Source organism: Durotheca rogersii (genome assembly GCF_024521655.1).
Source record: "Durotheca rogersii strain YMJ 92031201 chromosome Unknown GGS23scaffold_5, whole genome shotgun sequence".
Taxonomy (NCBI): Eukaryota; Fungi; Ascomycota; class Sordariomycetes; order Xylariales; family Xylariaceae; genus Durotheca; species Durotheca rogersii.
In genome coordinates, this window is record NW_026251236.1 from 337921 (window position 1) to 359761 (window position 21841).

The 21841-nt window shown below is 55.7% G+C and overlaps 4 protein-coding genes across 4 annotated transcripts; all 4 read right to left on the reverse strand.

The window, feature by feature from the left end:
• Positions 1-6127: 6127 nt before the first annotated feature.
• On the reverse strand, positions 6128-8275 carry GGS23DRAFT_406623 (general substrate transporter). Its single transcript, XM_051513628.1, has 2 exons — positions 7913-8275; positions 6128-7854 (listed from the first exon to the last, which is right to left on the reverse strand). Exons 1-2 carry the CDS (start codon positions 8034-8036, stop codon positions 6317-6319), a joined length of 1662 nt encoding a protein of 553 aa, XP_051373760.1. The 5' UTR covers positions 8037-8275; the 3' UTR covers positions 6128-6316.
• Positions 8276-9004: 729 nt separating this feature from the next.
• On the reverse strand, positions 9005-9721 carry GGS23DRAFT_406621 (uncharacterized protein). The gene is made up of 3 exons (XM_051513627.1): positions 9718-9721; positions 9347-9594; positions 9005-9274 (listed from the first exon to the last, which is right to left on the reverse strand). Exons 2-3 carry the CDS (start codon positions 9472-9474, stop codon positions 9067-9069), a joined length of 336 nt encoding a protein of 111 aa, XP_051373761.1. The 5' UTR covers positions 9475-9594; positions 9718-9721; the 3' UTR covers positions 9005-9066.
• Positions 9722-15246: 5525 nt separating this feature from the next.
• On the reverse strand, positions 15247-18586 carry GGS23DRAFT_557498 (kinesin-domain-containing protein). The gene is made up of 3 exons (XM_051515708.1): positions 18136-18586; positions 15865-18014; positions 15247-15791 (listed from the first exon to the last, which is right to left on the reverse strand). Exons 1-3 carry the CDS (start codon positions 18253-18255, stop codon positions 15554-15556), a joined length of 2508 nt encoding a protein of 835 aa, XP_051373762.1. The 5' UTR covers positions 18256-18586; the 3' UTR covers positions 15247-15553.
• A 1605-nt stretch (positions 18587-20191) lies between these two features.
• GGS23DRAFT_406743 (ubiquitin-conjugating enzyme E2 2) lies at positions 20192-21012 on the reverse strand. Its single transcript, XM_051513629.1, has 4 exons — positions 20815-21012; positions 20679-20743; positions 20389-20613; positions 20192-20320 (listed from the first exon to the last, which is right to left on the reverse strand). Exons 1-4 carry the CDS (start codon positions 20854-20856, stop codon positions 20197-20199), a joined length of 456 nt encoding a protein of 151 aa, XP_051373763.1. The 5' UTR covers positions 20857-21012; the 3' UTR covers positions 20192-20196.
• Positions 21013-21841: the final 829 nt, after the last annotated feature.

The following is a 21841-nucleotide window of genomic DNA, read 5'->3' on the forward strand; positions in this document are numbered from 1 at the left end:
GATGGCACCGTGGGACGGTAGGCGATGGACTAATGCTGGCCAGGCGGTGAACCCCCGCTGTTATTATAGACTGGAGTATCGAACCGCCTGGAATCGTTTACACGAGGCCGTGGACAACCTATTACTCGCTGTCTAGGTACGTAAATCAACTAGTGCTTAGGTGTCCGTCGGGCTAGACGACGGGGCTCTATAGGCGTGTTGCTATATCGACGGCGATGATTCTGCACGGCACCTCTGGCTGGACGCGAGCTTCCGCTGGGTACACACATTCCGCCACGACCATCATCATATACCAACTTCCCCCTACTAGGCAGAGACTCCACGTACCTATTATTATACGCGTCCAGCAGGCACCCGAGCGCAAACGTCACCAGGTAGCTGGCACGCGGGCAGCCTACGGGCCTGCATAAGTGCTTACTCGCACACCAGCGCACATGCATTGGGAGGTATTTAATGTAGGTACCTACTGGACTGTAGGTACCTACCCGAGGATGTGCGGCCTATACCTGCCTGCGTGCGACTCGCGGATGGGTCTGCCTCTCTCAGGCACCGCCACTTCGGCCCAAGCCACGCGGGGTCGGGACCGGCAAGCCCAGGTTGGTCAAGAGCCCGCGAGCGGGTTAGGTACCTTGGAAGGTATCTCGAAGGTACCTAAGGTGGGTTTGTAACTGGGTTAGGCGCTTCGGGCAGGGTGTACGAATGCCTCTGCACCGTTCCCGAGGCCGTGGACGGATATACTACTCCCCAGGAGGTTCCTACCTGCAGCGGGTAGGGTATTTTAGGTACGGGGCAGGCATAGATAGCATGTACCCAAAAGGTACCCCAAGTGGGCTCAGTCCGCCCGCTAGGTCAAGTCGGGTTGGACTGCGTGGGAGGTACCTCGGTAGCCATGCCTCTATATCGACTCTGGCGGACGGGTCTATACAGGTCGGTACCTCGATCAGGTATAATACCGTCAGGTATCCAGCTAACAGGCACCTGAACACCTGAAATCGTTGCATTGGGTATTGTTTAAGCGCCGGCCCAATCAACCCTCTCTCTGCCCACATATAGCCCCTTTCTCCCTCTCGTGCCATGCTCGTCTGTATACTACGTGATCGACGGGCATCGTCTATCTTACACGATACGCTAGGTCCCGCGAGGCGTGGTTGTGGCCCTGAAAAGCCACCGTCAAACACGGCAACAAAGCGATGGCGGGTAGTCGAGCGCGGGCAGAACTCGCAGCTAGTCTCGGCGGCAATCGTGTGCGGCGTGGTCGGGGCCGCCAAGTATACAGCGCCTATGTTGCAATACCGCCTTGGGCATCGATATGCCGGACGTATTGCTGCGTGACCTCTGTGTTGGCGTCGGATCTACATGACACGACTAGACACATGTAATTTGCCATAATAGTGGGCAGAAAAGGGGCGGGAGGGGATTGTATCATTCCTAGTTTTTTCATCGGTGGAAAATATGACAGCAGAGACAAAGCGTGGTATCGATTCCTGCCTGATTATACGCCTACGTACGGGCTACGGAGGACATGTGGTTTTTAATCGAAAGAGAAATCCGCTGCTAACCTCTTGATAGGTATTATTTGTCACCCACGCATTGGGGTCTACCGTGCAAAGCTATGCGGCATGATCAGTATGGGAAGTTATATCGGCGAATTAGACGAAAAGAGAGATTCTCGCTAATGCCTGACTCTCCCGGGTGATAATTAGACTCGTGGTTTTTAGGGGGGGGGGGGGGGGGTTTCCGTCAGGGGCCGTCTCTAGGCAAAAGGGGTTGTTGTTTTATCGTACCCGCCGTTCGCATGCTCGGAACTTTTGTGACTGAAGGGACACGCCAGCAGGCAGCAGGTCCTGCCAGGCATAAATTGTCGTGACGGAGTGCTATTCGTGTACTCGAAAGTTGGACGGACGGTCCAGCCATCACAGGCTTTTTGAGCTGAGTGCCATGGGCGAATATAGCCCGCCTTCCAGCCAGCAGGGTGTCCTCGAGAAAGGTAGCAATGGCGCAGGCGGGAGCACGCATTACGCGCGGCAGCAATCGTAAGAGCGTGCCCATGCCCATACGCAGATGACCTGACTGCCCATCGAGCAGATCGCGGACCGTGGGTCTCGGCTGGACCCCTGGGTCTGGGTTCGATGGGGAGGCGGGAGATACTCCACGACTATCTATCTCGGAGCAACCCGACTCGATATCCATCTCGCGTGTCCATCCGGATGAGGGGTTACCGTGTGCGTATCTATATGGGTATGCATGCGTGCCTGGTAATGTGCCGAGCACAATCCCACCCTCGACGTCGACGAGAGGGGGGACGGGCGGGTAATCAAGTATTATTATCGTGTAATCCCTAACCAGACAGACCCATGTGGCATATCCTGCGGGAGGCTCGGAAAGGTAGCGTTGAGCATTATTACTCCCCCTCTTCCTCCCCCTCGTCGTCGTCGTCGTAGGAATACTGCTGCTGCTGCTGCTCCCGCTACCGCCGCTAGTACACTGCGACTAACAATACCTACCTATCTACATACCCGGTACGAGGTCCCAGAACCGACGCAGACAGGCGGACGTCTGTGACATGAGATGGCTTGCAAAGGGCATTGGGATCGACGACAGCCAGGGTAAGGGGCATCGAGACCGCGTGGGCCAGCAAAATGGCGATGACAACGACGATACGCCGGACCCGAATTATCTATTAGGTTGGGCAGGTTTTGGGCGATGGTATCCGCAAGCACCGTCCGTGACAGAATCCCGACCCCACACCCTTTTGCTACCGTTGCCGTCGCCTCTGCAGTCTCGCGGCCGGCCTTTCAGGGAGAAGCGGTTGCGAAGCGACATAGCCGCGTATATATACAATATATATACCCTACAGAAGCGGGCACTCGTATAGACAGAGGAGGCCTTTTGGGTAATGCCGCGCGATAGGAGTATCAACTTGGATGCTTAGGTACTTTACCGGATCTTGAGACCGAAATAAACCCGCTACGGAATAAATACGGATGCCACCGTCTCCCAGTTTATTAGCGATGTTAAACATGGGCACATAACTTCTAGGCAGCACAATTCTAGCAGATAACCACCCATCTATTCGGCATGTATTTGTTTGGTTTTACGTAGTTACACGCGTTCATGCTGTCGGCGTGGACGGAAACTGTGTCTGCCTATAGAATAATACTCTCGAGGACAGCAGTTGGCTTTTCCCCCTTTCCTCTCTTTCGATTTTGCGAGCTATTACAAGGAAAACGGTAATAACAGTTGCGACAAGCGAGAAGAACAATGTCGCCGTGATAGGCTATACCAAACCGCTGCCAGAGCCGTAGGTACATACTCATATTTTTCCAAAGAACCGGAAGTGAGGGAGGAAATTGTTACTTATCATTTCTCAACTCGTTTCCCCTGCCCTCCCACGTAAGCCGATGGCGTAGACGGGCGTCGAAAGGCGCATAGGCTGGGTGATAATATTACATACCTAGATGATCCGCAATCTCGGTCCAGGGCGGAAAGGGGATATGTGACAGAATTCCCCCCAACCCGACAGGTTCCTCTATCGACGTACCTACCCCAAGCACCTCGTCGAATACGTTAGAGGCAGCCTCTCTGAGTAGCTAACGAGACACGCCGACTCTAACAAACAAACGGACAGCTGCCCGGGCACGATGCCTCTTATCAATCAAACCACCGCCCTGGGCCACGTCTAGCCTTACATACCTACCGTACCTACATTCCCGCACCCCACCAGCCGGTTCCGTGGGCCACGACGTACCTACTTGAGGAGGGGGGACGGTTACCTCTCAGGGGGGGCGATGTTGCGCGAGCAAGTCATCTAACTCGGGTGTCTGCCCACCTGCTCACCTGCCTGTCTAGGCAGCTGGCACATTCGACTCGTTAGCGACGGCATACACCTAGGCAGTGACTCGCGTTCCCTTCCCGGGCCACCGGGTCCTCCTCCTCTTTGCGTCCGCATATCGCGGTCAGTCTGTGCCGCGGGTATCCAGACCGCCGGGTTTGCGTAGGAGGGAGGAAGGGAGGGCACGACGGCGGAGGGGAGCGGAAAAGAAGTGCTTGTTTGCCCTCTCGACCCGTCGCTCCCGCAGCCGGGAGGCCCCTGCGGTGCCGCAGACCCGGACGGCATCTGCCGTCTGCCTTGGGGCCAGGCTCGCTCGAGGGCCCGCGGCCGCGTACCACGGCACGGGGGCGTACCCGTCTACACAGACGCTGCCTGGGCCGCCGCCGCCGCCGCTACACCAACTCGAAACCTACGGGCACGCTTGTCCCTCGCCGAATCAGCTCGTCGCCGCCTGGGCGTTCCGCCAGGACCCTTTGCGCCGCGTTGCGCCGGGCAAAGACCTGCCCTCGCTAGCGCTAGCTGCGGAGAAGAAAAAAAGAGGGCGCGGGTGAGCTCGCGCAGGAACCGCGGACCCGCCTCCCGCGGCGGACCAACAGAACCTACCTGGGCAAGTCCGCTCGTGCGATGGATAGGATACCGACCGCGCGGCCGCGGAGGCGAGGAATGGCGGGACCGGCCTGCCGGCGCCGGGAGGCTACATTGCTGGTGCTAGTGCTAGTGCGACCAGCGGCGGGTTGATATGGCCCTGTGATGGCTGTCGGCAAGCGTATGCGGTGGCCTTTTGTCGCCGCGGGGTCCCGGGCCGTGGCTCGCCACGATAATGTGTCCAGAGATAGGCATTACATTTCGATTCATTTCGCGCCGCCGGAAAGGGAGGGGGGCGGGTCGGCGAGCTGGGTGTACGGTGTGCTCTACGAGGGGAGTAGAGCCGCAACCTTGGTTGCTTGTCTGCCAGCGGATGTTCCCCCCTCCCCCCCCTCTCTCTCTAGCTCGCGCTCTATCGCGCAGAGAGCCTACGGCGCGGGTGTCTGTCGCAGTTCGTTCGCTCGTTCCGCAGAGCGTTGGATACTATTGCGCCCCAAACCCTGGTGCTAATATTACCTACCTACCTCTTTAGTGTCCGCTCTATTAATGCGTGCGGAGGCCGCGCAGGGGAAGAGGCGGAAGAAACTAATGCCTACCCACTACCGCGAACCCGACTCGTAATAATACCATCTCCTCGGCTACTCAACCCGTGCCGCTATCCTATTAGACTCTAGCAAGGGAGAAAGCGAGACGGCAAAGCCGCTAGCTCGGCATCCCGGTTGCGCGGGGAGTAATATTAAACCAGCACCAGCCCGTTTCACGCTAGCTCCCGTAGCTTCGCCGGGGGGAAGGGGGGCATCGCATCCGTAGCGAAACCGCTCCACCCGAGCCCTGCAGCGCGGCGAACAGCTCTTGCGCGCCTCCGCCCGGCCCGGCCCCGTCGCGCCTCTCCCTCTAGCCGCCTGCGAGGCGACTTGGTAATTAGGTACGGAGGCGTAGGCTGGGAAACTGGCTTACTGCCAAAGGCTGGTTTTCTCCAATTATATATGCGTATGCCTGCCTACCCACGCATCTATCTATCCATCTATCTCTTTCTCTCTATATGCGTGTATGTGCAGTTATGTAGATATGAAAACAAGCACGCCATGTCCATCACCCACCAGCCCACCACTTAAACACTCACCCCTTCTACTCCTATAGAGACAGTCGCGCGGCCGCCGGCTAGTGAGCGGGCGCCTCCATATGTATGTACCTACAACAATGTTGTTAGCGCCGATGTCCTCCCTTTTTTCCGCCTTCCTCCGACTTCTGACAGAGAGAGATAGGCCTATTGCTACAAACCGCGAACGCAATGCGATCGGCTCCTCTTCTTTCCCTAGGGATGATGATACACCTGCACGGCGTCTTCTCTCTCCCTCCTCTTCCGTCTCACCGCCTCTTCGCTCCGACAGCGCGACCACCTCCTTCTCTCCTTTCCCGATGCCGAAGATGCTTGTGTCAGGTTTCCTACCAGGGGTCCGGGTAGCACATGTCGAGAAGCGGAGGAGAACCCAGGACCAGGGTTGCAGGGTGCTCAATTAATTTGAAGCCACTAGCTCGGACGCGCCGCGGTCTAACCTTTACCTTACCCCACGCTCCGTGGTCTGACCGAGTCGACGTCGACTAGGCTACCTCGTCTCGTCCGGAGCACGGCCTTCCTCCAGACGTACGAAGCCGGTTTCCACTTGCGAGGTAATTCCATCCACTGACTTGCTGTCTTGTGGAAGGCAGAAATATGTAGTGACATTTCTTGAGGTATCATCTGGTTAATTACAGTAGGTACGAGCTGCGACCAGTCGTCGCGGGCTCTGCGTTTTTCTAATTTATAGGTATCGTCTAAACAATGCTTGTCTAGCGCACATCCGCGCATCCCCGATCCCGACATGGAGACCAGACAGGACCGTCTGGGAGAGGTCTTCCTTAAACCTTTTCCTCGATAGTCTGGCCAACCAGACCGGCGCCGTCCTCGACGTGGTGCCTTTCGGACGCGTACGTGTGGCTCGGCTTCCACTTGGCCGACTCGCGAGGGCTGACTTCTTGCATACACATATCGGCCTGCTCGAGGGAGAGGCCCCTCAGTTCAGGAACCAGGAAGTAGGCGAATGTCAGTGACAGGCAGCACAGAGAACCCCACAGGAAGAACACCTTGGGCCCGAGGTTGGCCTCGTCCGCACCGACGAGGTAGGGAGTGATGACGGCGATGATGGTGTTCCAGAACCAGTTAGAGGCCGTGGAGATGCCGACACCGCGCGATCGGATGGGAAGAGGGAACGCCTCACCTACGACGACCCAGGCGGTAGGGCCCCACGTGGTGGCGAAGAAGGAGATGTTGATGCAGATGAAGGCGATCATAGCCTGCACGGCCGCGTTGTTGCCGACCTCCACCCTTCCTTCGGTAACGCCGATGGCTCCGACGATAAATTGCGAGACGATCATACCGGTGGCGCCAGTTAGGAGAAGGGCGCGGCGACCGAACTTCTCGATGGTATAGAACGAGATAGGGGTCGATAGCACGTTAACTAGGGTCGTAACCAGCGAGATGAGGAAGGGGTCGGAGATGGTTCCGAGCTGCTTGAAGAAGGGCGGGCCGAAGTAGAAGACGAAGTTAATACCGGTACACTGCTGCATGCACTGCAGACCGGCGCCGAGAATGGTTCGTCGGATGCTGCTGTTGCCCTGGAAAATCGATCCCTTAAAGCACGCGGTCCAAGAACCGACATAGCTGGTCTGAGGGATATTCTGCATCTCGTACTCGTTGTTGGCTACGATTTCGGCCAACTCGTCCTTGATGTAGTCAGATTCTAGAGGCTGGCCGCGGACGAAGGCGAGAGCTTTGGCGGCCTGCTCGATCTTGCCCTTCTTAACGAAGTAGCGCGGAGATTCGGGAAGGATAAAGAGGCCAATGCCTAGAATGATAGCCCACAGGAACTGTATGCCGATGGGAATCCTGTACGAGCCAGAGTCGGGGCGGGCCTGGGTGGCGTAGACGACGCAGTTGGCCAGCAGAATACCGACGGTGATGCAGAACTGGTAGCCGGAGACCATGGCGCCACGAACCTTCTTGGGCGCAATCTCGGACATGTATAGAATGACAACGGCAGAGATGAAGCCGACGCCGCCACCGGCGATCAGACGACCAAAGACGAACAGGACCTCTTGGTTCGTGCTGGAAATCTGCATGATGCAACCGACACAGAAGACAAGGCAACCGAGGATGATAGTGGGACGTCGGCCGACGAAGTCAGCGATGTCACCACCGACCAGAGCACCGAAGAAGGTGCCGCAGGACAGGATCGACGTGAAGAGAGATTGGGTCGCCGAGGGTAGCACGAATTCCTCCTTGGAAGCGCCGATGGGGCCACCGATCGTGCCGTCGGCATTCACCACATAGTAGTCGTAGGGGATGCCGGTGTACAGGGAGATGAAGTAAGGCATGGCTAGCACGCCACCCATCCAACCTGTAAAATCCAGTCAGCACCCGCGAAAGGTATTTCGAATGCCCACGCTCGAGCTTACCGGTGTCATAGCCGAAGAAGATACCGCCGAAGGCGGCGAAGGCGCAAATTAAGTAGGCCTTGACGGTGACGGGCGCCTCGACACGAGAGATGTCGGTGGTTCCCGCAACAACACCTCCAGCCATCTTCGAGTTGTCTTTTTTTCTCTCTCGCTCTGTGGGTAGGAGTGCGGGTGAAGCTGTTGCTATCCCAGGCTTGTGCTGCCGTGTGGAAGAAATGGACGGGGGGCAGCGCGTCTGAGGCGGAGTAGCAAGCGGACGGAAGCACGAGAGTGGCGGAAGGGGAGAGGATTTTGCCAGATATTATATACCTACCTCTACGTAGCTACCGGCTGAAGGGCATAGCGGAGGGACGAGGAGAGCGAGAGAGACAGAGCTTCGACACGAAGACACCACATCCCCCTGCACATTCCACCAACTGATTGCGCCCAGGAAGCGGCCGATCCTACCTTGACCTGGGGGGAAACGTGGTACCCAGGCGAATTCAGGTTGTAGGTATCCCCAAGACGTCTCACGGAGGTGTAGTGGAAGCAGCGGGCACCTCGTCTACAGAGCGGAACCGTTATACGCCACGCCACCTCTCCGTCTCCTGCGTAGGTATGTAGATGGGCAAGGTACGTACGTACGTAGTAGGTAGATACGTTGGGGAACCAGTACCAAACCGCCTGGGGGGTGGATCGTCCGTCAAAGGATCCCCAGTCGAGTCTAGACTAGAAGAGGGCCGCAAGCTCGAATCAATTGCGGTTGTTGGGCCGGCGGTGATTGGGCTCCTGCGGAACTGCGGTCAGGGTATCGGCTTATAGACAGGGGTGTAAAAGGGCCGTCTCGTGCCTAGAGGGAGCATACCTCCTGCTGGGTTTCGCCGACATGCAGCTCGATCTAACCCAGAACCCTGCAAAGATCCCTCGTCCAAGAACAGACTCCGAACTGGAGATTTGGGGAAGATGGAGAGAGGACACCGAGAACTCGGCCGTGCTGTCGCTAGATTTGCCCGGGTTACCTGGGCACGCCTACCTGGGCACGCCTAGCTAGGTACCTACACGGTCGTCTCCAGCAGCAAAGCCCTCCCGAAGTCATACGCAGTATATCACCAGACCGCCCGGCACGGGGACGGGTGTAGAGGGATCGCCATGCTGGTAAATACATAGACCATTCGTTACTCCCGTGACGAATTTAGGAATTCATCGCTTGACAGGGAGGAGGTGTTAGTTCCGTGGCCTGCGCAGTTGTACTGCCTAGGGATAGATCTCAACGTGGTGTAAGAGAGAGAGGCGTGTGTGTGTGTGTGTGTGTGTGTGTGTGTGTGTGTGTGTGTGTGTGTGTGTGTGTGTGTGTGTGCATATGTAGAAAGCCGTTCCCGAGACCTAGCTAGGCAAGTAAGTAACGCGGCTATCCGTATTGGCCATATGTCCTACGCTCTCACCTACGTAACATACCTAGGTGCGTATACGCCTCTTGTCAGTGAGGCGGGAGGAAAGAGTGTGCGCCATCCCTGTATACCGAGCATTGTGTCCAACGCAGCACGACGAGAGAGCAGCGGCCATGACCAAATGCATATTCGCATGCGGGTCGTGAGGTCACCAATCTCTCTGATATTGGTGTAATTAGGTAAAATGTGCACGCAGGGGATCGGCCAACCAATTGTCGATTTTGTTCTTCTGTCCTTGGTTGTACCCTGGGCCGACTAGATCGGTTAGATGCTTGAACGCGCTGGAAAGGCAGATGCGCCGCCGGCCGAGGGCGAAAGGTGTGGCGCGGATGAAACGGGTCGGGGGTGGGAGGAGGAGGATTTAGACTACCTACTTACTATGTAAGTATCGTCGCTCGCCGTTCTAGGTCGAGACGTCTACTGAGGTTGGCGTTGGAGAGGTCTGTCTGCTTCTGCACATCTGGTAGCTTAAGGCTGGTCTAGTTTTTTTTTTTTCTCTTTCCCGGTCAGCTGGTCGGGGGGTTTCGAGGCAACTTGAGTCCTTGCTGATTCCCGATCCCGGATCCCTCAACCCAGGCAGGCCATCTCGTTCGTTCGTCTCGGATACGGGAGCGATGCAGCCTCGCCGCCCGTTGTTGGTGGTGATCGTATGTGTGCGGACGCGACGTTACATGGACACAATACGGAATAGGTAATAGCGAATAGGCACAGGCTGCCATGTTGCGAAGTACCTCAGGTGAGGGTTGGCAAATAAGATTGTTGTCGTTCCTATTATTCCTGCTCAGCGCCGGGGGTTGTTTTTCCTTCAGACTTCCCCGCAACTCGCTAGAGCTGCAAGAGGATGGTGATGGGAGGATCTCTCCCCCCTCCCCAATTCCCTCCACTGAACGATCCCGGCAACGTGGCGTCGCGACAAGCACCAACCAACGTATGCCATGGTGGCACCACACCAACCGAGCAGGGCTCCGAGCAGGGCCATGCGGATTTTTCGTAGCAAGCCTGTTGCGAGACCCTGTCTAGATCGGCTCCGTCTGTCTGAACTGGCCGCATTTCAAATATTCACGAGGAGAGAGAGAGAGAGAGACTACCGGCAGTTCCCCCTAGCAAGTTACGTCGGCTGTCCGCTAAGTATACCTGTTGGTAGTGTCGCTACCTGGCTTGCTGGACAGGCTCGTGATGGGTGTCGACTGGGTGGACGGATCCGTTACGTAGGCAAGTCACCTATGATGCTACCATCCTCGTAACCTCATTTCCGACACGCTGCATGGCTTTTTTCGTCTCCCTTTCTCTTTTTACGTCTTCTAGAATTGACGGAGGCACGAGGATCAGGGATTGCGGGAATGAGACAAGAGAGAGACCAGAAGAGACAGAAGGGAAATAGAAACGAAGATCAGAGCACTAGGTGGCTCGCCTATCTGACGGGAGAGATTTGGATTGCAAATCGTCAGAGATCGAACCACAGGTCTGTGTGGGTGGAGTGGAGGACGGATGGGCTTAAGCGCGCCTGGCCGGCTGGATCAACTGGGACACACTTTTACATATCCGAGCGCGAGGAAATATTCTAGAAAGTGGACGGACGTAACGCAGCGAGTTGAATCAAGAAGGGGGGGGGGTTCGTAGACTATAGTCGCCGGAGAGGCGTTCGTCACGCATGCGATGGGAGTTGTTGATGTTGGAGACAGAGAGGAAAAGGGACAGCGATGGATTTGGATTGACGTCGTGCGCCTACTGCGCATGGCCTGTCTTAGGTAAGTCCATGAAGACTGGCCGGCGCATGGATGCAGGTGGCACGGGGAAATCCAGAAATCCATTGATGGAATATAATTACGTGCCTGCCTGCCTGCCTGCCTCAGGTAGGTACCTCCTAGGACCTTGGGTACCTGGCCGTGTACCGTACACATACTACCCCATATAGTAAGCTATCTCCGGGCTGTCTAACTATAGGTAGGTGCCTCCCTCCACCTTAGGCAGGTACCTCCTACCTACCTCTAGGTATCTGACGTAGCGCCTACCTACAGAGCCTAAGGAGGCCGCTATAAGGCAGATTCAGGAAAGAAGGCAGGTATACTCATAGAATCTCAGGTACTTAGGGGTACTTGCTGGCATGCGCAGGCAACCTTCCAAAGATGCTCTATGCTCTAGGCGATGCGCGTACCGTACCTACTTAGTAATCTCCCCCGCCTTAGCCCGATCCCTCCTTAGGTTAGGTAAGTCTCCAGTGGCCTCGCGTTGGATGCGGCGGGGCCCCACTGGCGACTAGGCGTGCACGGGGCCAACGCCGAAGAAAAAAACGGAAGACGGGGGATTTCTGGAGCCCCGCGGACCTAAATAGTTCCAGCCAGACCTGAGCCCTGGGAGAGTTGATCGGCCCGAATAGCTCTCCTCCTCTCCTTTCCCCATCATCTTCTTCTCCTTCAAGCTCCTCCTCCACCGTCATCCTCCAGCATCCAGTAACCATACCGCTTGCGTAGGTCGGCGTTCCGTCACAGCATCGGCTCCATATTCACAAGTGCTCGGCGACAAACACCCGTCAGACCTTTCCCCCCCTTCGATACACTATGAGCCACTATCGCCGTGTCATCGGCCTTATTGTCCCTTTAGCTCTCCCCTTCTCCCCTAGGCCTCGCTAGCATTGGCCAAATATGCCTTACCCAAAGCAGCCGCATCCCGCTCCATCTCCCACTGCTTAATCGTGAATTACGGCTTGCAGATGGCTTCTGCTGCTCGGCCTTAATACGGACATCCTCGGCCGCGGCATCTTGGAACAAATCCTGGGGCCAACCCATGTGGCTTTCGAGTGGTGGCCTGCCAGCTTCGTAGCCGCCAGCTCCTGTCGGGCTCCACCGGAGACCACCTGCGACACCACCCCGGTCCCACCGCCGAATTCCCAAATTCGCAGCGCGTGCTGCCACCTGCATTGGAGTTGGAGGCTATGCCTAGCTTCTTTCCTAAGCTCCCATACGTAGCTGGGAGAGTCAGGCTTGCGGTGGACTGACCACATGCGACACTGCGGCGTGACCTGCGTGCCGAGTCTGGCCGCTGCCGGGCGGACACTGACGACCAACAGACGACGCGCCCGGCCAGTTCTCGTCTTCTGCGTGGGTAGGATGGGCGGCGCGGTGAGCATTGGCCGAGGTCGACCACGCGGTGGTGATCGTCGCGCCCCAGGATCCCGGAATTCTCAGATCTGCAGCACCCTCCGTTACCGAAACTCTGGGACGTACTCAGGTGCTAGCCAATCCAGAGCTGCGGACTGCGCTTACGATAGCCGATACCATCGTGTTACGTTTCTTCGGATTTCCTATCCGCTCTCCGCGGCCGTCACTATACAGAAATACAGCATGCCACCTATGAAGCTCCTTGTGCTCGAGCCTTGATAGTGGATAGTTGTCACCCTTACCCCCCTGCCGAGCCTCAACGCCTCGCTTCTCTCCTGAAGTGGCACGTCTCGAAGGGACTGCCCTCAAAGAAATGAGCCATGTCGCTTCTACGAAAAATTTAATGAATATTAACCGAACACAGTTACGACGATATCTGCTTCTTAGCCGGAGCAAATTACGCGGTTATTTTCGCGGCATAATCTCACCGATGTTACACCGACATCTCTCCTGGTGAATCGGTCAGCCTGAGGTCTCATCAGCGCTTACAAGACCTTTGCTTCCTGAGGACGATGAAGCCACAGTACGTCAAATGACGAACGGAGGTGAGGAGGTTCGTGTCGGCATGTGCCGGTACGTACAGGAGGCGTTGCCGATAGATCCAGAGACGCGCTCCAGCTGGGGAAGGAGACCGAGATACTCCCGTGGTCACCTAGGTACCGCCTCCTCGGGCCCCCGGCCCTCTAGCTACTAGTTCCTGCTTACTCTAGCGCCATTTCGCTTCCCTGACCGTTTTTAGAGCTCGATATCCTCGACGGCGAGTCTGGTCTTGTTGCAATGAAACCGGGCTGACGCCGACAAGGGGCTGGCGCCCGGCCTGCTTTGCATGATGCATACAATATCTGCATACCTACATCGTCCTCTATAGCTTTCGGCCCTCGGGGCTTTCAGATTACGGGTAAGCAAGCCCTATAAGCCTCGACGGAAGCTCGTACCGGCCAGGGGGTGGGGAGAGGGGGGGGGGCGGTGTAACTGACGATCGTACATAATCGTGCGGACGGCTTCCATAGCATCCGTCACAAAAGCATCTAGGGTAGCCATCATTACTACTCTTAATGCTCCTGCCATCTGGGCGCCTTGGCTCCGTGGTCCAACCGCCCATGTTCTTTTAAATCATCTACGCCCTCGCCAAATCTCAGCACCGTAGGAAGGGGGCCCGTAGACTCATCTTCTTGCTGGATAGACGCTGGCATGCCCGACCACGTCTCGATAACACGGCCATTGGCCGGCTATTCCGAGCGGGCAATTGCGAATATGATATGGGTGCTCGCGTGTGCACCAATCAACAGGTAATACTAATCAGCCACCGAGGTGACAAAACGTCGACTAGGCCGTGGCCACCGTAGGTGAGCAACGCGAGATAATTGCTCGAGAAACACACCCGGCGCTTTACAGCTGCGGGTATGCGCGCGTGCGCGGGCACTATCGTTGAGTTGTAGACAAAACCGGCCGATCCTACCCGCCTCGCCGCCGCCCCTTTCCCCCTTCCTCCCCCCCTTCCCACGGTCCCCGTTTCCGAGACCTGTGGTCGTCCGATGTAAGAACCGTAACTCTTCCCCCCTCGCCTATAAGGCGCCTGAGTAGGTAGGTAGATATGGGCCTCCCTTCGGACTCGGTCTCCTAGGCTATACAGCCCAATCACGACAGACCCAGGTTTCGCCAGCCCTCTTCCTTCCTTATATCCCCACTCGGCCTTCAATCCGCGCCCCTCGCACGCTCCCTGCGGCGAAAGAGTTACTATACCTACCTCTTACCACTTCACGCACCGCCCTCCAGCTAGCCTTGGCCCACGGGCCGATAGATCGATCGATCGATAGACAGAAAAACCGGGTATTACTACTAGCACCCGCCGTCCTCGCGCAGAATCTGCCCATTTCCCTGACCCGCCTGCGCGCCACACATCCCCGCCGCCTCCTCTCTCTCTCTCTCTCTCTCTCTCTCTCTCTCTCGCTCTCGCTCTCGCTCTCGCTCTCGCTCTGAACCCAACCCTGCTCCGGCAGCCGCCTACCACCGGCGTCGTGGCCAACACCGGCAGGAATTCCAGCTCCCTCGTGCGCCGTCCCTGGCGCGCGCACCACGTTGGGAACCAACCAACCCCCCAGGGTAAGCAGCTTACTACACTATATCCCACCTGGACACGTCTACGCAGTGCGGTGGTGGTGGGTTGCACGCAGGGTGTTGTTTATCGTGCAGCCCCCTCCCCAGCTCCGGCGCTGGTGGCCTGTTTCTTTTCTTTTACTTTTTCGGTGACGGGGCGGCCTCTTTGGTACGCCTACAGGTTACGCCTGGGATGGGGGCAGAGTGAATTACCTACCTACCTACCTAAGAAGTAAGCAGACAGACAGGCAGGCAGGCAGAGTGTAGGGTCCGGTGTCACAGCTCCGTCGAAGCCTTCTCGAACCAAGGTTGGGGGGGGGGGGGGGGGGTGTCTTCGTATTGCATTTGGTTGTCTCGACTACACTAAGCCTACCACCACCACCACCACCACCACCAGCTATGACCACACACAGTAGTTGGTTGGTAATACGCAAACTCCCGGCCCAATCCGTTCCAGTTGTATGCAGACATTTGCATTAGTGAAAAAAAGGAAAACATATCGCGTAACCAGTTCGTAATCCATTCAAGTAGCTTTCATCGACCACCGGACATTTAACCCTCCCCCCCCTTTCTCATGGCTCAGGGCTCCGTTAAATACGATCTACCCCGAATCAGGCCGGAATCCCGAAGGTGGCCTGGGAACGGTTACGCGTTGTCCCGGCCTTGGCCAAGTCTACCCCCCCCCCCCCCCCCCTCAAAAAACCCGCCCCCGTGAGGCTCGGGAGGAAAGCCGTCCCATGACCGCGTGGCAGGAGAAGAGAAAGCGTGGGCTGGCGTTTGGGGGTGGGGGGAGGGTATAATCCTCTAATCTGTATCGTCGAATATCGTCGAGCCCCCCCGGGGGCGTGTCCTCTAGAGTATAAGCGAAAATCTCCGAATGGTTCCGAGTTCCATCCGGCTGCGAGGTGGGCGCCGCGGTTTGCCACCCGCGGCCTCTCTCTCTCTCTCTTCACGTCCGCCTACTTTTGGAAGAACCAGCTACTTCGCTTGCCGGTGTTGCCCTCGGTCTGCAGGCTTGCGATGGTCGGGACCTGGGCCGGGGCGTCGCCGGCGGCCCCTCCGCCGCGCAGCGGCTTCGCGATGCGGCTTCCCGCGTTGGCGAAGCTGAAGCTGCCGCCCGACGAATTTAGGCCGCGGGTCGAGCCCGCCTTGGCGGCTTCGAGGCGCTCCTTGACGGCGGTGAGTTGGGACTCGAATCTGGTCATCGACGTTAGTAGCAAGAACGCGGCGGCGCCGACGGCAAAGGGAAGGAGGGGGGACGAGAACAAACCTGTGATTTGCGGCGGTCAACTTCTCCTGGCTATCCTGCAACAAGCTCTCCAGGCTCGAGATGCGCTCGTTTCTCGCGATGAGTTTCCTCTCGGCAATGGCCACTTCCTTCTTGAGGCTGCTGTTTTGCTCGACGAGCTGACGCTGGACCTGCGTCAGCTGCTCCAGGTTGCGCTCGAGGAACGCCATCTTCTTCTGCTGGGCACGGTTGTTGGACGACCGCAGCACGTTGTTGTACTGCTCCCGGGTCTCGTCGAGCGAGATCTCGAGCTCCACCACCCTCTCGCATCGGTTCTGCAGGTCACGCATTAAACTCTTCTTCATAACGTCGAACTCGGCGATTTGCTGCTGGATGGTCTTGCCGTTGGCTAGGCCCGGCACGCCGCTGTACATCGACAGCTCCGCTTGCCGGATGATGCCTTGGGCCTCCACTAGCTTGGTCTTGAGTTCTTGCAGGTCGTCTGGCGGGATAAGGTCTCCGGAGGAGGCCAGTTCGTATAGTGTCTCGAGCTGCTGGATGGCGTTGACGATCGACTGCTCGTTGGCACTAAACGCATCGCCTCCCAGATCGAATCCTGCCATCATCTTGGCCATCTTCTCTGCCTTCTTCTTTTCCTTCTCGTCCTCCACCGCACTCGATTCCTTCGCGTTCATCTTGATATCCAGGAGTTGTTGCTTAACCTCGTCGAGCTCCGTCGTAAGTTCGGCGTTCGCTTCCTTCAACGCGTCCATAGTGATCTGGGCCTCCTTGCTCTCGAAGGTCAGACGCTCTAGCTGCATCTTGGCTTCGTTCACGTCGGTGGTCAATTTCTCGTTTTCTTTTCCAAGCTTGCTGTCGTGCTCCTTCAGGAAAGACAGCTCTTCTTTGGACTCCTGAAGCGATTTCTCGGCAGCTGCGACAGCCGACTCCTTCTCCGCCAACTGGTCCTGGAGTTCGTTTTCTCTCCGGAGGAATTCCTCTCTCTCGTCCTTGTCCAGAGGCAGACTCGGGGTCCCCGCGCGTTCCGTGAACGCAGGTGTTTCGGATCGACTGTCGGGTATCAGCCGCGATGGTGTCGACGGCCGATGTGGCCTCGAGTCCGCTCTGGTAGTAGCAACGCCGTCAGCCGACAACGAGGCCACCCAGCGGTCCTTGGGGACGGTCTCGCCGCCACGCCACAACTGTAGCTCCCCCTCCAAATTCGAGATGTACGTCTCGAAGGTGGTCATGTTGCTCTTGGCCTTAGCAAGCATCGCCTTGAGCTCTGCGGGGCTAAGTTCGGCATTGACCTTTGCCTTGTTCTTAATCGACTTCGCTCTCATACCGAACCGGAGGGTGCTCAGCGTCTCGGCGTCGTTGTAACTGCTCGGGGAGCAGTTTATGATGAGGGTTGTCCGACTGTTTCCTCCCAGGGATTCTTGCAGAATCCTCGTCAATTTAGAGTCTCGGTAGGGGACGTGGGATGATTTGCCGTCGGTGAGCGCGTTGATGACCATGCCCAGAGCGCTCAAGCTCTTGTTGATCTTCTTCGCCTCTTCCAACGTCTGGCCGCTAGCGCCGGTCTTGCCGACCTTCTCGCTGCCGGCCAGATCGACCAAGAACAACTGACCGCTCTTCATAGAACCCGTTTCGAGATTCTTCTGAGTGACGGTTATGACGAAGATGGAGTGCGAGCGGGAGGACTCTTGGTTCATGTTGGTGGCGGCGACGGCTCTGGCTGCGCCTCCCCTCTTCATGACCTCGAAGACCTCCTCTACGCTCGACACATAGATCTCCAGCAGGCCCTTGACGTAGACACCCCGGTTCTTCTCCTCGTGGACAGGCAGATTGTCATTCTGGGGGGCTAGCAGGTCGCGGATACGCTCCATGTAGATTTCCATATAGCTGACCCGGACTGTGTATTCGATGGTGGGGGGACTGGACATGATGCTGCTGAAGATCTGCTCGATGATGCGGGGCGTGATACCCTTCCCTTGTTCGTCTTCTATGCTAGTCCCCATCATGGTGTAGGACTTTCCGGCGCCGGTCTGGCCGTATGCGAAGACGGTTCCATTGTAGCCGTTGAGGATATCGTCGACAGTAGGTTTGATGGAATAGTCGAAGATCTCAGCCTGCTTGCCTTGCATATCAAATACGCGGTCGAACGTGAAGCTACCCGTGGCCTCGCCGGACTGGAAGCAGGGACAGCATGGTTAGCATGGCCGGCTACGGCGGCACTGATGGCGGCAGCAGCGCAGGAGAAGAGGAGCAAGGGGGAGAGGGAGGGGGATTCTATAAAGCGGGTAGACACACATTGAGAGTGCAAGTATCTAAGCCATCGAAGGTGACGATAGGTTCTCCGCCCGATGCCAACTCGACCTTGTTCTGCGGCCGGAAGCGGGCAACGACCTTGATGCTGTTTGCGCTCGACATGTTGGCGATGGCGTTCTGGTAAGGACGGCTACGCGCAGGAAAACATGCACGGAGGCAAGGCCTATCTCATGATAAGAAATCCGAGTTCTGTAACAGACGCAGCTCCGCCAGGGAAGCGGCGGTCAGGTCAAGGAAAAGTCGAGATGCTGCTGGGCAGCAATGTCGATATGGTTCCTCTATGTGGCGTTGTTTTTATTTTTTTTCCTCCTGTTGTTGCCGAGCACCTGGGGCGGGTTGACGAGGCAGATGGGTAGTGGTGCAGGTGGTGGGCGGCGTGGTGTAATAATATTAAAGAATGATCGTCGCGTCAACCTGGAGTCGGCGTTGTGAAGTCAGCAAAAGTAATATGGATAAGGGATAGGCTGGTAAGCTAAACGCTTTTGGGAGGGGGGTTTTTTTTTTTCTAGGCTGCGCCTGAAGTTCCATTGCAACTAGGTCCATAAGTACCGTAGGTACCTAATACACATACTAAAGATACTTCGGTACCTGCATATATACAGGTAGGTACCTAGACAGAGGTACTGGGTGTGCTTGCCCACATCTTAAGAAGTACTCAGATACCTATAGTATCTGCTTACCTAAACATACACGGCCATGTCTACACATAGAACTGCTGCCAGCTGTAATTCATTACCTTAGGTACTTTTATATAACGCTTGTAACAGGCATTCCGGCTGTTGGCTGTTTATGACGGTATGCGTGCAGTGAATGCTTGTGTGGGCATATGAAGTATTCACCAAAGTTACGGCTCAACTCATGCAGTCTCTAAGACTACCTTACTTACTATATGCCAGTAAGTATTTCCTGCCTTATAGATACACGTATATATATGTGCCTGCGTACCAGAGGTAGGGACCAGGTTTATACTATACTTTAGATGTATACATCAGGTGTAAATACCTACCTAACTTATCAGGCTCTACCTACAAGTGCACCTATATAGCTATGTGCTTGTAATAAATAAACAACTCATCACGGCATCAACTCCATCAAATAAAGCACAATGTCATATTCATAAAAGGCCGGGTTAAAGGTATGGTGGAGGTATCTAGGGAAATGTGCATACATTAATTCTATGTAGTAGGTGCATACATACAGCAACCCTGCAAAAAAAAAGGGGGAGGGGGGATGGGGGCTGGGCTCTAGTGAAGCCGTAACCAGCTATCTAACCTACCTAAGTATAGGCAAAGACCGCAAATTACATGCATTTACCACCCATGTAATACTGACTCACAGAGCCTCTCCCGCCTCTCTTGATGGCTCTATCGCCATACCCTTCCTCAGAAATGAGTCGAAGCCGCTTTGTAGGACGAGCTTCAAGGGACTAGACGTTTCCACATAGACATATACGTATATACAGGCGTTTAGACCGGGCAGCATCTTCAAGCTTCGCCCTTATCATTTACCATTCTTGCTAATTCCACCCTAAACAGAAGAACAGGCACGCACGCAGATGCCCATGAGGGCTCTTTCTTGCCCATGTCTATTGTACATACCTACCCTCCAGAACCTATCGAAACAAGAATGCCTACCTAAACAGGCCTGGGCGTCTGGGTATCGGCTGCTCTACATATATGGTGTAGTGGCCCGTAAAGCACGCATTTACCCCGGCGCCACAGAGGAGGAGGGTTAGGTCCAGGCAGCCAAGGAGTGGGGATAAATCCTGTATGAATAGCTCAACTGGAGGGCTGATTACCATATTCGCTTCCTGTCCGACACCTATCAAAACAAAACGCCCAGCCGTCCAGGCACCTCTCGCGCATCATTCTTATCGCGGAGCCGAGGCTGCATCATGCCATCGTGTCCCGTGGGCATCTTGGGGAGGTCGAGCCTTAGATGTGCCCGTCCGCTTCCAGCGCCCGCGGATCGTGGTTGAGTTCATCCATCATGGTATCTCCCCGTTTTTACGCCCGGGAAGGAGGGGGGAATAAAACAGAGAGCCTAATCCTCCCAGCTCTTCTCTACCGTCTCACGCACCCTCTTAGTGTATTCCTTGCGGTTATCTTTGTACAGGTTGGAAGCCTCCACGTTGGCGGGGGATCCCGTGTTCGGGTCGTTGAGGAGACTGGGACGAAAAAGGTCAGCGTCGGGAAGAGACAACGAAGGAGGGTTGAGTTCATCTCCGTCTCTTACCTTTGGATGCTCGTTAAGACAGCCGCGACGTCGTATGTTGGGCTCCATCTGTTTTGTAGGATGTCCAGGCAGAGCTCGCCTGTGGCGTAGACGTTGGGGTGGAACATCTGGCTTATAAACTTGACGGCCGGCGGCTTGTTCGGATATTGCTCCTCGAAGTGCATCACGAGTCGGAACGTGCCATCTTCGAAAGGCGTATCGGCGGGTCCGATGATAACAGCATTCCTTCACAAATTTTCTGTTAGATCCACGCCGCGATCCAGGTCGGGTGTAGCCGTTTGCAAGCTCACCAAGTCATGACATTGTCAGGCACGGGAGATGCAGATACCCCAGCAGGGGGGTCGGTCTGCATGCGCTGTATGACCCTGTTAGCACACCGCCAAATACATTTACGCCCAAGGCAGAGCGAGTGTCCGTCTAGCATACCTTGAAGTCTCTCATTAACCGGCGGCGGGCAGCGGTAGACATCGTGGGCTGTTCGGAGGTGTCTTTGCCGAGAGCGTCGTTTTGACAAAGGAGGAGGAGGAGAGGAGAGGAAAGTGATGGTGATCTGGCGAGTGACGCGAGGTATTTTTCCGCACTGCTTTCTTGTGAGAATTCCGGGAGCAGATAGAGGCTCACTTGGATGATGGAATAGGCGGCGCGTGACAATGAAGAGGGAGGAGAGGGAAATGTTGTAATAGTCAGGGTGGTAATGTGGTAGGTTTCGAGTGGTGATTATTCCAACCAGATCATCCGAGAGAGAGGGCGTTGGATTGGGTCTCTATGACAAAGACATCATTAACTAGTACATATCGGTACATGACCCCGGCAGAAAAAAAGGCGAGCCTGCCAATGAAATGCCCGTAGTTTCAAGTTGTACTGCAGCACCTATTCGTACACGTGACGGGCTAGAATGACTTGGAAGGTCTACGTACATATATTTACCGATCTATCTACCTGGACATATACCTACCTACCTATTTGACAGGTTGGGTAGGTACCTAATGTACCTTAGGCACCTACATGGCTGGAAGAGATAGGTACCTATAGATAGGTACCATACAGGGAGGGGGGGGTCTATTAATACTATGTTAGCAACCCTTTCTATAACTGGACATAGTATCTACCTCGTAATAAGAGTAAATTAAACTCTAGGCTAATATTATTATTATTTCTTAACATAGTTACCATCCGGATATAATATTTTTATTTTAAAAAAAGGTACATTCTATAGGATTACCCGGTTACCTCTATATTACTAAGTACGTACCTTTGTACCTTTGTATTTTTTACGTCTGTTACCTACTTCCTAACCTCCTACCTACCTACCTACCTACTTACCTCTTCCATAAATTCGAAGATAGATAGATTCCACGCGCGAACTAGCCCCTATAGGTTCGAAGATAGGTTCGAAGATAGATAGATTCTATATGCCTGAACTAGCTCCCACAGGTTTGTAGATAGGTTCGCA

Excerpts from the sequence above, each read along its gene's own strand:
- GGS23DRAFT_406623 (XM_051513628.1), bottom strand. The coding sequence starts at position 8,036 with ATGGCTGGAGGTGTTGTTGCGGGAACCACCGACATCTCTCGTGTCGAG. Across the intron at positions 7,855-7,912 it reads CTTCTTCGGCTATGACACCG|GTTGGATGGGTGGCGTGCTA; the intron begins GTAAGCTCGAGC and ends TGGATTTTACAG.
- GGS23DRAFT_406621 (XM_051513627.1), bottom strand. The coding sequence starts at position 9,474 with ATGCGAATATGCATTTGGTCATGGCCGCTGCTCTCTCGTCGTGCTGCG. Across the intron at positions 9,275-9,346 it reads AGAGGCGTATACGCACCTAG|GTCTCGGGAACGGCTTTCTA; the intron begins GTATGTTACGTA and ends TTGCCTAGCTAG.
- GGS23DRAFT_557498 (XM_051515708.1), bottom strand. The coding sequence starts at position 18,255 with ATGTCGAGCGCAAACAGCATCAAGGTCGTTGCCCGCTTCCGGCCGCAG. Across the intron at positions 18,015-18,135 it reads TAGATACTTGCACTCTCAAT|TCCGGCGAGGCCACGGGTAG; the intron begins GTGTGTCTACCC and ends CCCTGCTTCCAG. Across the intron at positions 15,792-15,864 it reads TTGACCGCCGCAAATCACAG|ATTCGAGTCCCAACTCACCG; the intron begins GTTTGTTCTCGT and ends GTCGATGACCAG.
- GGS23DRAFT_406743 (XM_051513629.1), bottom strand. The coding sequence starts at position 20,856 with ATGTCTACCGCTGCCCGCCGCCGGTTAATGAGAGACTTCAAG. Across the intron at positions 20,744-20,814 it reads GGTTAATGAGAGACTTCAAG|CGCATGCAGACCGACCCCCC; the intron begins GTATGCTAGACG and ends AGGGTCATACAG. Across the intron at positions 20,321-20,388 it reads GTCTTAACGAGCATCCAAAG|TCTCCTCAACGACCCGAACA; the intron begins GTAAGAGACGGA and ends TTTTCGTCCCAG.